This window comes from Rhamphochromis sp. 'chilingali' (assembly GCF_963969265.1).
Source record: "Rhamphochromis sp. 'chilingali' genome assembly, chromosome: 19".
Lineage (NCBI taxonomy): Eukaryota > Metazoa > Chordata > Actinopteri > Cichliformes > Cichlidae > Rhamphochromis > Rhamphochromis sp. 'chilingali'.
In genome coordinates this window covers 3,560,984-3,574,790 of record NC_137946.1, presented here as the reverse complement: position 1 = coordinate 3,574,790, position 13,807 = coordinate 3,560,984, and the positions used below count along the sequence as shown (strand labels likewise).

The 13,807-nt window shown below is 42.7% G+C and overlaps 1 protein-coding gene across 2 annotated transcripts in view; it reads right to left on the bottom strand.

Annotated features, from left to right (window-relative positions):
• Positions 1–13,807, bottom strand: part of sptbn4a (spectrin, beta, non-erythrocytic 4a) — a 31,970-nt gene that overhangs the window by 2,894 nt on the left and 15,269 nt on the right. For both annotated transcript variants that reach the window (XM_080867802.1, XM_080867803.1), the window contains 17 exons: positions 11,544–11,807; positions 10,916–11,149; positions 10,597–10,686; positions 10,231–10,509; positions 10,020–10,150; positions 9,693–9,897; positions 8,542–8,787; positions 8,270–8,404; positions 7,898–8,139; positions 6,685–6,823; positions 6,504–6,588; positions 5,954–6,165; positions 4,265–5,610; positions 4,078–4,138; positions 3,712–3,980; positions 2,850–3,020; positions 2,596–2,638 (listed from right to left, as the gene is read on the bottom strand). In XM_080867802.1, the coding sequence (XP_080723928.1) occupies positions 2,596–2,638; positions 2,850–3,020; positions 3,712–3,980; positions 4,078–4,138; positions 4,265–5,610; positions 5,954–6,165; positions 6,504–6,588; positions 6,685–6,823; positions 7,898–8,139; positions 8,270–8,404; positions 8,542–8,787; positions 9,693–9,897; positions 10,020–10,150; positions 10,231–10,509; positions 10,597–10,686; positions 10,916–11,149; positions 11,544–11,807 (4,152 nt within the window). The remainder of the gene's footprint in view (positions 1–2,595; positions 2,639–2,849; positions 3,021–3,711; positions 3,981–4,077; positions 4,139–4,264; positions 5,611–5,953; positions 6,166–6,503; positions 6,589–6,684; positions 6,824–7,897; positions 8,140–8,269; positions 8,405–8,541; positions 8,788–9,692; positions 9,898–10,019; positions 10,151–10,230; positions 10,510–10,596; positions 10,687–10,915; positions 11,150–11,543; positions 11,808–13,807) is intronic.

Sequence of the window (13,807 nt, the reverse complement as noted above, 5' to 3'; positions counted from 1 at the left end):
GTTTGTGGCTTTGTGCCGCACCTCATTCACACAAACCGAACCCATCAATTACTAAGTGGAAAGAGTTCAAACTATAAAGACAGAACCAAGAGTAGAAGAAGTATTTAGGTTCTGTACATGCCAAATACTGCAAGAATGTAAAATGAAGTATTTTCATTTCATTTACTTAAAATTGCACTTGATCTAAGGGACTGAGAGATGGTTAATGTGTTGTGGAGGATTGTTTCCTGCTGCTGCTGGGATCATTGTCCTGTTGCATGACCCTATTTGAGTCAGGCTTTAGTGGTTGGACACATGAGCTCATATTTGACCCTAGAATATTTCTGGATACGACGCAACTCAAAGTGTTCACATCACTGCAAAACAACTTCAAAACATTTGGAAATGGCTTCATAATCATTCCAAGAATGATGGGCACCAGTAATTATTTCACTAAGATCATTGCTGATGTCTTTCCCTTTTTGTGTTAACATGCACTTGAATGGTCCAAACAGTCAAAACGTCAGTATTTATAGAGCTGTTCACACTTGCTCAAGATCTATTAATCTATTAACACATTTGATTAGCAGGACCTGCCTGCAACCTACCCTTTAATTCATATGGAAGCAGTAACGGTGTACTTTTAACATAATGCTGACATAAATACTACACTGAATACTACACTCCCTAAGGAAATTATGTGGCTGCAGTGGCTTCAAGACAGTAACAGTAACAGACTGAACTAATTAAATAACACAATATATTACAAAGTTTACAAAATATAAGGAATAGCTCATATATATACAAATAGCTCAATTATAAATTTCCAGAATATTACAGAGGTTAGATATATATGACTGACATTTTACTCTAACCTGTAAAACTTTGTTATTTGTTATTTTCACTACAGAGCGTGTGCAAAAGGGTGTAACTATTGCACTGTGTACTGTGTATTAGATGGAGGAGTTGTACAAGGAGATAACCACAGGCAGGAATGATTTCCTGTGTCGCTCACTGGTGCATTTGTGTAACATCATTCTCTTGCTCAACATGCTCCTCTATGCTGTCCTTGTGTGATTTTAGTAATCCAGTGGCATTAAAAAGAGACAAACTGGTAATATTATAATCAAAATGTGTGAAAATGTGTTGGATACAAGTTAAAGAAACGTCATTCTGTTATCTGTGAAGTTCCATTAACAAACCAAAACCAACATTTCTGTTGTTCTAGACCTTCAGTACCCTCTTGTCAATAGTAACATATCACATACAGATGTGGCCAGACGTTTACATAGACTCATCATGGGTATGAATGTTACGGTAATGGAATGATTATACAGCAAACATCTTCACTGACTTTAAAAACAACAACTAGGTTCACAGATGACAAATATCTTTGATGAGAAGATCCAGAATGCTAAATACAGGCTCAAATACACCCCTGCTACTATTTGGTGAAATATCTCTTAGCAAGCTGCAGGGACACCAGATGGGTTTTGATCGCTATCAACAAGCAACAAGCTTCCAGCAGAACTGTGGTTGGGCATTTGACAACTCTTGTCAGATTTGGTAGAATTCATTCAAACTGGTTGGTTTTCTGGCCCTGCTTTTGAGCCCAGTCCATACATTTTCATGATGGTTGAGGTCAGGGGTGTTGAGTTTAAAGATGCTGATTTTGGAGCAGGGGCTTCTTTTTTGGTCAGAACCCTATTAGTCCAGTGGTGACACATCTGAATTACTTGTATTTATGTACAATTGTTTAAACTGATGATCTTGGAATGTGCTGTTGTTTAGAAATGCTTGTGTAAATCTTTAATCCTCATTTTTAGATATTCATCATGTTCCTTGGACGTTCCCTTTGTTGCAAGTATCGGTCAATCCAATGAGTGATGCCTTTTTATGCTGGTAAAGAGAAACTACCAACCAGTCATGATCACTAACAAGAAGTTAACAGGGCCTTGACCTATCAAGTTAAGACATTGAAGAGCCTTTAGCACCACTTATTAAAAGGTTTAAAGTGAGCTTATATGTATTATTTTGACAATTTTGAAAATAAAAATCCAAAAGAATTCAAACTTGTGCTCCTAGTTTTTGCCTTTTAATGTCATTAAAGACATATGCTGTATAATCGTTCCACCCTGAAACAAGAAAAAGCCAGAGAAACAATTAAAAGCCCAAAATGACCATGCCACTCATGCCCAAGGTGAGGGTATGTAAATTTCTGGCCAATACTTTATATAGTATTTACCTGAAAAGCGATTTCCTAAAACAGCTTGACAGTGTATTTTTAAACAAATGTTATTGAAACTGGAGTAAATAGTTGATTTGTTCGGCATATTTTGAGTCTGGTAGCAGGGCGACCTGTGCAGATCAGTGCCCACGTTTAAGGTAATGTTCAAGATAATGAAGGAAGGAGCCAGCCGGTGCAATGCTGTAGATTATTACTTTAATCAAAATTGTTTTTGCAGAACAATGAGCAGCAAATACATTTATTGATGATCTTTGTCTTTTCATGAGTTTGATAATGTACTGACTGATCAGAATGCTCCATGTCTTTAAGTTCTAACATACTAACACCAGTAAGTTAATTGACCTTACCAAGTTACAAATGTATCTTACCTCATCTTTTGCATGAAACACGAAGTTGTTTCCATCGTTCACTCTGTTGCACAGAAAATCAATAGGGACTTGTCAGTTTTTATGCATTTGCATGTATTTTATAGCCATGTGGTTAATCAATAATTTAAAATCTTTTAATAGGCAATAACCTTTAAAGACATATTACACTTTTCAATATAAACTCAGTAAAACCACAATTTGAAATCACAGTTACTGGCAATAAAATTTGCCATAATAATATGAATAATTCTTACTGAAGGATGAAGACATTTTTCTTCTTCTTGTATCCCATCGACGGATCAAACGAGCAGTTACTAAGGTCAACAGGAGGCTCTCCGTTGTATGTTGTGTTGTGGTTCCTGGCATCCTTATAGAAGGTCAGCTTTCCATCTTTCAGCACACAATATACGTTCACCCAGGACTTGCTGGAAAATCACAATGAGACATCAAACAGATTTGTAATGCATTTCTGCAGATAAGTTGGGTCACATCAGTTATTTTTGTTTCAAACAATACACATTTAAATTTTAGAATAACTAATAAAAATCAATGAAAATTTGCAATCAACCTGTCAAGCTCTCTGTTTTCCCAAATCAAATATGCCGTTAACCGAGATAAACCACTTGAATCAAACATGCAAATGAATCTTTGGAAAATCCTTTCTGCTGGTTTTGGAGGCAAAAATATTTAACTGTCCAAAAACATATAGATCTAACTATACTGTCGCTCTGTGTCATAACACATATATAGTGTGACTGACCAGGACTGAAAGCTAATCGTCGATGGTTTCTTCAAAGTTCATGACACATGCTAACATTGATAGCATTGATAACATGATAGCTGGATCCGACTGAGGTCAGTTTAATAAATTAGTCTTCAATGAAGACAGTCAGCTCACTCTGGTCAAAGATAGTAACGACAGTGAGCGTGAAGGTTGCTTCTAGACAACCTGCTTTCTTTTCGCAAACACAAAAGTAATACCCTGCTGGCTGAAACCATAAGCTATTTGACCTGGTTTGCACAGTTTTCCATAGTTTGCAAATTTTTGATCAGACCTTTAATGAGGCAGTTGTTATTGCTGGGGTGGTGTTTGTCTTTTGTTCATGACTTCTTTACCTGTTTGGGCTTCGCTGCTGAGCTTCAAGGTCAGAGCTGGTGGCCTTTTTTCGGTAGAGGGAACCTTCGTTGTGGGCAGTGTGTGAAGGCGGCTGGGGTGTTGTTGGGGCTCCAGTTGCCGGGGCTGAGCGGGATCGTCGAGTCTCCTCAGGCTCTTTTGGACGGGGCCTTCTCCTTGGTTTGGGACGGTCTCGGGCACGAGGACGTCCATCAAAACGGGTCACGGGTGCTGAGAGGCTGCTAGGAGGTCGATAAGGCTCTCCTCGTGCCTGAAAAACCCGATAACAAAAGAGAGAATATTGCATCTATACATAATTTAAACTAAAGTGACACCACAATACTGTGGTGTGCAGTATGTAAACTCACATGTGCTGCCTCTCTCTCCTGGACCTGCTCTACAATCTCTGCCATGGTATTTCTCTTCTCCCTGGATGGACAGCAAACATGAGTCACCCACACAGCAAACACAATCGTTACGTAACCTCCAAATGATAACGATCATGCTGGACTGTGCTGACTGGGCAAACTGTAAAGAAACCACTCATTCACATACCCTGAGCGCTTGTCAGAGCCCTCCTTAGCAGAGCCCTCCAGGTCACTCGAGTCCTGCCTCTGCAGCCTCTGCTTGCCGCTCCCCTCCTGTTCACTAGACGACTGCCTCTCCAGGCGCCTCCGGTAACGCTCTTGCCGCACAATCAGCGGCAGCTCATTCAGCCTCGCTTGAATTTCCTGTTCGCTGGAGGTCTGTCTGCCCAGCTTGTACTCCCTTTCTCTCCTCAGATGGTCCATCTGAGGGTCAGAGCGGCTGCCACGGGGATCTCTCTGGAGGCGGCCGTGGAGGAGCTCCAGCCCTGACTCTGGCCCCATCATGTCTGCCATCGGGATGTCGCCAAATTGTTCACGCTGCACTCTGCTGGCTTCGAGAAGAGGGTTTACAGCCTTGTGGATGTGGTTGATTCTAGGCTGCATGAAGTCAGCTTTCAGGTGCTGCCATGCATATGCCATTTTAGGGTCCATGATGCCACCACTCTGTGCCAGATATCCAGAGCTGCCCAGGCTTCCACTGCTGTAATGATTTTGTGCCAGATAGCCTGAGCTACCCAATCCGCCAGCGCTCTGATAATTCTGTGCCAGGTATCCAGAACTCCCCATATTAGACTGCTGTGCCAAAAACCCAGAACTTCCCATATTGGGCTGTTGTGCCAAATACCCAGAGCTCCCCATGTTGGACGGTTGTGCCAAATATCCTGAACTCCCTAAATTTGGCTGCTGTCCCAAATATCCGGAAGTCCCGATGTTTTGCGGTTGCGCCAGATATCCAGAACTGCCCATATTCTGCTGAGACAGAAAGCCTGGGCTTCCCATACCTCCACTGCCTGGCTGCTGAGCTAGGTTACCTGAACTTCCTAACCTGCCACTCCCCAGATGATTCTGCATCCCACCCATGCTCCCAGTAGTTAGTCCAAAGTACCCAGAGCTTTCTGCGCTACAAGCAGTTTGATGGTTCAAACCGAGATAGGTGGAGGTGTCTACTCCACCACTCTGAGAGGTCAGTGCTGAGAAACCAGAGTCACTCCCACCTCCGGCTGCCGGGTGGTTCATCCCAAGGTAAGAAGTACCCATCAACTTCCCGCTGCCCTGATCCAGTCCGTGGTAGCCTGATCCATTTATAACTGGACTATAGCCGGCCAGTGCTGAAGACAGTCTCTGGCTTGCAGAGGTGGCACCCAGATCCAAACTGGGCTGCAAGGGCTTCGGTTCAATTTGGGCCTGTACCGTCTGCCTTAGGAAAGAAGAGGTAGCACTGGTTGAGGGAACACTGGGAGTCAGGCAAGATAATGGGAACATCCTTCGGCTGGAGAGTGGGGTCCTTTTCTCCTCCTCTTTTTTCTTCTCAGCCTAGAGAGAGAGTTAGCTACATAACTAATAGCACCATATAAACTTGATTAACGCCACATTTTATGCGATGGTTCCAAAAGATGCAGGTAAAGCTAGTGATTTGTTCATTTCAAACATATGCCAGACAAAACACTAAGCAATGTAGCGCGGAAGGCAGATTGGGTGCAGTGGGATTAGGGTACACCACATGCACTTAATGTCACGAGCCAGATTAAAGCCTGTGATGATGCAAACTCATGGTATGCGCCCATGCCTGCTAAGCAAACACAACACGTAGTCACTTTAAAAAAAAAAACTGTGACTCCGGCAAACTGATTCATTATTTATCTACAGTCAAGCTTACAGCAGAAAGCTGGCGCAGGGAGCTGAAGCGTTCTTTCCAGGTTACAGCAGCCTTGCGGAAGGCCTCGTGGCGAAGGATGAGCTGCTCAACCTCATCAGTTTGGGCTTGGGCTACTCCTCCCTCTTGATGCCTGGTAGTGATCAGCGGCTCCTTGGCCTTTAGCCAGGCTTCTGCTTTTACTGTCTCCTGAGCAAACTGGAATTTTTCTTGCTCTGGAAGTGACAGAAGACCAGCCACACTATTACCAACTCACTACATGCTTAATGCATACTCAGTAGAATCTGTTATTTACATGTTTGTGTATGTATTATGAGGGAATTTTATCATTTATGTTACAGCTTGGATTTCAGTCTTTTTGGTTAAATTGTGTTGAGAGTGAATCTGCAATGTCAGCTCAACCAGAAAAGAACAGTAAGATTCATACATGATTCATGATATATTAAATGCACATAGTGGCATGAAAGGGAAAAACATTTATAGTTTAGGCCCATTTAACATTTAACAGAGTGTTTTGTTAAGTATTCATCTATTAAGTATTCTATTTACTCACTGCGCTGCAGCCGTTCCTGGTGTTTGTCCCATTTTTCAACAAGATCCTTCTGCTTAGTCAGAAGACTGTCCAACTTCTCTTTTATCTGCGGCGACAGGCAGGTTGGTTTCATTACTACATAAAGTAATTGTATGATTTTTATGTATTCTTATATTAACAGTGTGAATATTTTTTGTCAGACCTCCTCTGAAGCAGGGTTGCCAGCAGCAATCAGGATCTTGCCGAGATCTGCACACTGCTGTATGGTCTTGCTGCGTCCATCTATTTTGGCTTTCAGCTCCTGGTGTTGTCTCATCATTCCCTCCAGAGCTGTCAGATCTCTGAGGAACACAGATCATTTTTTTCTGGTTACATTAACCCCCTCACAAAATATTTTAAAAAAGGAATCCTGACAGTTCTACTTCTTAAACAGTTGTTTAACAGCCATATTAGTCTCCTTATTTAGCAGTATTAGCGATGTGATTGTATTGGCAGCAATAGTTTGCAAATCTGTCAAAGAGCAAAAGATTGCCAAAGGGCCTCATGTACCAGCCATGTATATGAATGATTCACACACAAATCAGTGATTGACCAATATTATGTCAGCATATTATAACAATATATATAATACAAACAAATTCAGAAAAACCTCTGATCCGGACGGAGGGACACAATACTGTCAGGCTTTATCACACCAGCCTTCATTTATTACCTGGACGAGTGTGAAAACATTCTTACCCTGCCCCAGACATTCTCTATGGATTGAGTGAAAACATTTGGGTGTCAAAGTTAATATTAAAAAAACTAGCAGACTGCATGAAGAAGAAGAAGAAGAAGAAGAAAAGGAATAAGAATAAGAAGAACACAATCTTATAGCCAGACATGAAAAAAAGAAAATTTTCAAGGGCTTGTGCCAAAAGATGGCATTGCAAGTGATGAGAAAAAAGGATGGTGGGGATCAAAAGTTGAGGAAGGCTCAATTTTTGTAGAGGCATAAAAATGTTAGCTGCATCAAAACACACTACATGTGCATATGTTTCGCCATCTTTGTGGCTCCCATAGTGCTGTATGTTCATGCATATGCTGATATGTGGACATCTGCTGAAAGATTTCAGGCCAAATATGAAAATACTGCAAGTTGGACGGTGGTACTGGTTGGGAACATGACAAATAAAGGCAGTGATTAGAGTGTCAACCTGAGAAGCCCCCAACAAAAAACAAAAACAAACGGTGTAGCAGGTGTCATATGAAATTAGGTCAAAGCGGCACAGAAGACAATATTAACATTTTGTCTTCATTGACCATATAAGACCACAGAAACCTGCAGGTAAAAATGCACTCTCTAAAGCTCTAATTCATCTTTTCCAAACTGTAATAAAGGAGAGCCATACCTTAACAAGCATATGCTACCTTACCTTGGCTCATCCCATCCTATCTGGCCCATGATTCCTTCCATCCACATTAGGTTTTCACGCACCACTGAGAAGAACTGGACCTTATCAGTTACTGAAGTCACTTGGACACGACTGGCCTCACAAGAGCTCAGCAGCTCCTTCCATGCATCCATCACTTCTTGTTCCTTGACCATAATAGCCTCAGCCTTCTCACCAGCATAGATGGTCCTCAGCTGGGCAGCATTCTCCTGCAGCTGCCTCACCTGCATAAAGACATGCGTCACTCTGTTTAATTAATAAAAGATTAGCCTTAGTTTTTAGTCAAAGTTTGCTTTGTCTATGACGTATAATCTATTTTGTGACAAACACAAGTTTGGTGAGTATATCACTTGCCTGTGCAACTAGAAGTTGAAGGGCATGCTCAAAAGAGTGCATGAGTCTCTGCAGGGTGGCTGGATTGGTAATGTTGGCTTGGCACGCCCTCACTTCTGGCAGCTGCTTCATCTTCCCTGCGATCTGAGCCAAGACCTACAACACAGGACAACGCTGTCATCATGAGTGCTTTAAAAATAGAAGCTGCAACTCACGCCCAGACAGTCTACCTGTAATGTTGAGGAAGAACAGGGCACACCTGAGTCACTGTCTGATATCGGATGTGACCATACCTCCTTGCAGTCGGTGAAAAACTTGTGCAGCTGGTGCGATGCTGCCAGCATTTGTCTGCGGGTCTCCATCAGCTCCAGCAGGTCAGCCCACGACTCGTTCAGTCCGTCTTTCCACTCAGCAATAGTGGCCGCGTCTGAGTGGCCACAGTCTATCATCTCGTTCACCATTTTGTTCACTTGCTCCATGCGCTGCTGGCCAATGCTGTTGGTTTCTGATGCAAACTTGGTGAACCTCTCCTGAAGGACCTGAAACGCAAATAAACAACGCAACGCTACAGAGACTCACACAAACATGAATCATTCTTTATTCTCATAAATGTAATGTAATTTAACACAGTGGATGATTTCCACCCTGCAAATACAGAATGCTTTCTCCTGTCCTGACAAATAAGTTCCTCGTCAAAAATGTCTCCAATGAACGTAAAAGGAAAGTCAGATGTATCCTATCAATGCAAAAGATGTTTGTTAAATAAATCTGTTGAGTGACTGAGCAGCTGATTAAAACTGGACCAAATTGCACCACTTCCAGTGAATCCTTGCAGGCCATGGTGCCCCCCTGCAGTTCACCCCATTTAAAACAACTTTTCTCTGATCAGCTGTCCCAGACAGAAAGAACACATGAAAAACAGGTGGGTGGTGCTGTTGTGCTCATTAATTTTCCAATCTCAAAAAAAAGTTACACGGTGTAAAGTTTTCACCACAAGATGTCAGTATATTGCAGATTGAAGTCCACTGAGTTTGCTTTCTTACCCCTCCCAATTCAAGCACATGATCCTAGCTATGGCCATGGCTGTTGGTGGAACAAACATGTTGCAGTCAGCCAAGAGAGATCAAAGTTGAAACACAATATACGTCTGTCTCCTTTATGGTATACACTATATAAGTATTCACCCACCCATCCAAATCATTGAATTCTGGTGTTCCAATAACTGTCATGGCCACAGGTGTATAAGATTAAGCAACCAGGCATGCAGCATGCTTCTACAAACATTTGAGAAAGAATGGTGTGGCACTGTATTAGGATGCCACCTGTGCAGTCGTGAAATTTCCTTGCCACGGTTCACAGTTTGGGCTCAGAATTGACTGAGACTAGAACACCTCATGTGTTCCTGTTGTTTGACTAGATGCTAAAACCTTGTAGATATACTGACCGTGACATCCTCGAGGTCCTGGCCTAGCTCAGTGGAACTGGCTACTGCTTCACGCTCAGTGATCCACTTCTCTAACTCCTCTACTTCCTTGTTGAGCTGGTACAGCCAGTACTGCTGTTCCAGCTTCATCTTTCTGTGTTCCACCATGTCCTTCAGAGACACATAGAGGCGGTCTATGTGGGACTGCTGCTTGGTGATCTGCTCACTGTTGAAAGTTAAGACAAAACAAAAGAATACAATTACAATTTCAAAACAATTTTCCGTTAAACTTTAGTACTTAGAATGTGCAAAACAAATTTAGGATAATCTGCAGGGATTATGGCACACCTGTCTGGGTGTCCTAGTTCTAGTAGATGTTGGCATTGCTGAGATAACATGCCTACGGTCTCTGCATATGTCTCCACGGTTTGCTCCAGAGCCAGGTGGGTCTTCAGAAGTTGTAGCGTGCTCGCCTCATCCTGAAAAATAAAACACCATGATCACTTTGATGATAACCTATGGCTGTAAAGAGCAGTGTGAATATTACAGGGGTACATACTGTGCCTTTTTCTTCGCTGGCCAGGTTGAGCTTCTGTCCTGACAGCCAGGATTCCACTTTAGCTGCTTCGCTGTAGTACTGCTGAGCCTGTAGCGCAGCTTCCAGCAACACAGACCTCCTCTCCGTCTCCAGCTGCAGCACCTCCCACAGCTGGCGTACATGTCCCGCCCCCTCACGTACAAATTCCACCTCAGGAGTTCTCAGTGAAGCAATGATTGCTGCCCGATCAAGAACCTCCTCAATACGAGCCCGCCGCCCTGTCAGCTCCCTCTGGATTACCTACAGAACCGATGAGAAAGTTCTCAGTCTTATCAGAATGTGGATTACATTTCAGCTGACCATGGCCAAAAGTCATCCCTGACTTACCTGGTTCTTTTTGATATACTGCTGTACGCTCTGGAGGTTGTTTCCATAATCCTTACAAGTAGCTAAAGGAAGCCTCTCCTGAATCCACAGCTGCCAAACAACCACAGTGGGGTTATTAAATATTTCAGAAGGCATGTTTACAATCAAACGTAGACCAAACACGGAAGCGATGGCAAAGACATGATATATTTACTTTGCAAATTTTGAATATGAAAAAGCAATTATGTGTGATGATATTGTAACAACCATACTGGCACATTTTATAAGCAGTGTTTAAATTTAAGACAAAATATATGAAACAAGAAGAGGAGGGACTCACTATCTCATCTTCCAGGTCCTGGGCGACTTGATGCATCTCTTTGGAAGCCAGCAGGATGCGGCGTCGCTCCTTCAGGGGCTCGATGAGGCGGACTATACGGGTCTCCACTTCGCCTGACTGCTCGCCGACCTCCTTGTCACCTGCCATCAGCCCTCGCTGGGGTAGGCAGAGCCCCTGCAAGCTTCCAAGCTCTCCCACATCCTTGTAAAAGTCCCCTATCTGAGACTCCATAGCCTTCACCGGATAGAAAGGAAAGGTCATGTTACAACCATATGAAGGATGGACAAACACAGCACGTCAGCTGTTTCCCTAACAGAACATTTCAGGGTTATATAACAGGTGCATTTTTGAATGCCTCTGAACCCCATGTTTGAGAGCAGGCCACTACAAGGGCCGCTGTGGGCTATTTATTGAAAATTTTCAACTATACAGAAAAATGTTGCAATTTAAGCCAAACTATACAAGAAGGCTCCACACTTCAGTGGAAATATGCACCTACATCCAAGGTGGTGTTAACCAATAATAATTAATTACAGCTTTCTTGATATGTTAAACACATTTGGTTGAATTTTATGTTGCGCTGGTTTAAGAGACAAGTTCAGACCAAGAGGAGGGCCTTGGGACTTGCCTGAAATTTCTGGAGCTGTTCATTGAAGGTTGGCAGGTGGTGTGCCTGTTCCAGCTGGGGGGGCTGCTGCTCCAGGTGGGAGAGCTGATTGTCGAGGTCTGAGTAGCTCTTCACTGCTGGCTCGGGTTTGTTATTTTCAAAGAGCTGGCGGGCCTTGGCCTTGGTCGTGGTCTCCAGGTCAGACCAGCACTCCCTAATCTCCTCCAGCTTCTGCTGCACCACTGAACGGAGCTCAGGTTTCTCCTGGATCAGCTCCTGACCTTCCTGCAGAAAGAAAGTGCAAGTGTTAGGGTAGGTTTTTAGAGAATGGTGCATAGTCGTGAAGTTTTATTAAAATTACATTATGTGTGGCACTGTCACTTCCTGGCCAAGTGATTTTGTTGCTTCTCGCTCTTGCACTCCTTTAATGTCAGGTTTTGCTTCAATGGAAGGCTCCTACAGATCGCCTTGCTTGCTACTAGAAATCTATAAGTTGCACGATGCTGCAAACAACTGTCAATTCAATTCAGTTCAATTTTATTTATACGTCACCAAATCACCAAATTCATCAGACTTGACATGTATCGTAAATCAACTTTCCTTTTGAAAGCATTTTTTTCATGAACCTTTTATTGATTCATTTCACCAAATGAATATTTAGAATTGAATAAACACACTAAGCCACAAACCTATAGATCCTTTTCCCAAGTCTGTATGCATTCTTGTATTTCAGGAAGGAGCTGGGAGAACAACAGATAGAAAGTGAGTGGCTAAATTTGGTTTTGTCCCCAAAATAGCTCAGCACGACAGAGCTCCACGCCAAGGCTGCAGCCCCCCGCTTGCAGAGAGGCAGGTGTACGGAGCAAAGTTTGGCCTTGGGCTGACCTAAAAATGGTATATGGCAAGTCTGATAAACCCCCGTTCCGCCCTTCGCTCATACTCCTCTTCTCTCCCCTAAATATTTGAGCTCTGTTCATGACATGATGTGGATGAGGAGATTTGATGAGATCAAAGCTTGTGGTGACAAAGCTTTGTGTCAGTTCTTCCCTAGAATAGATAATTACCAGTCTCCAACTACAGTGAGACTTAGGGGAGTAGGAGGCGTTTTCCTTCTATGACAAGGTACTCCTTCGTGATTTGAAGCACCAGAAAATGCTGCACTTTTTAAGGAAACGTCCTGTTCTGGCTTGCTCTGGATGATGCATTGCTTATTTACTTCCGTCCTATTATCACATCAGCCATGTGTATGGTGGGGTGCATCTTCTAAATCCTGCTTCTCTCATTTATCTTTCACAGAGTTGAACCTATATCCTATGGCTTTCATAATGCAGTGCTGCATTCCTTCTTTTGGCACAGTCTGCTAAACTGCTGCTAGCGCTCACTCGCTCACATCCCTCGCTCTCCCTCTCATAATGCAGAGCCAGCAGAAAGCAGGTCTTTCTCACTCTCTTTTCTCTTGGCTTTACTGACACACAGAGTGAGGCAGAAGGAGAAGAAATCAGAGAGGGGGTGGACAAAGGAGATGAGAAAAGGCAGACTAAAGGAAGAAGGGAATCGAGAAGAGAAAGAATCAAAGGTTTATGGTGCATACAGCCCAGGCACAGTCAGATCCAAAGGGTATCTGTGAAGGGAATTTTTGGAGGCCATCGTAGCTGACATAGTACCATATTTTAATGGCTACCACAAATAAATCACGCCATTATGGCAGCATTGTGTTGCCAAATTCTGCAGGCTTCCATTTAAAGCTGATGCAGCATAATTCAAAAGTGGGTGGGATTAAAGAGCTTGTTTCATTCCACTTGCAAAAACAACAGTGTATTCACACCACACAGATCGATGCACTGTAGGTGTGAATACACTCTTCTGCTCTGCAACTTGGACTATTATCTGCTGAACACCTGCCGCTAATGAATCTTTAAAAAATTACTTATTGTACAATTGTGGTTAAAAAGTGCATGAATTTTGGCCAGTTTACCCTCTGTAGAGTCCACATGTCATGTTCAGACCAGTAAAACAGATTATGTAAGACTAGAAGAAACATATGCGAGAACAAAAACAAAGATTTGTTATTCTGTTCAACAGTCACCTCAAGGTAGACCCTACAAGCGCTTAAATTCAGTGAATTCCAGCAATTCACTGAATTCAAGCGCTTAATTTGAGATTACATTATTAACTGTTAATAGTGTGGCAAATCATCACTATTCAATTCAATTCAGTTTTATTTCTATAGCACCAAATCACAACAACAGTTGCCTCAAATCACTTTATATTGTAAGGCAGACCCT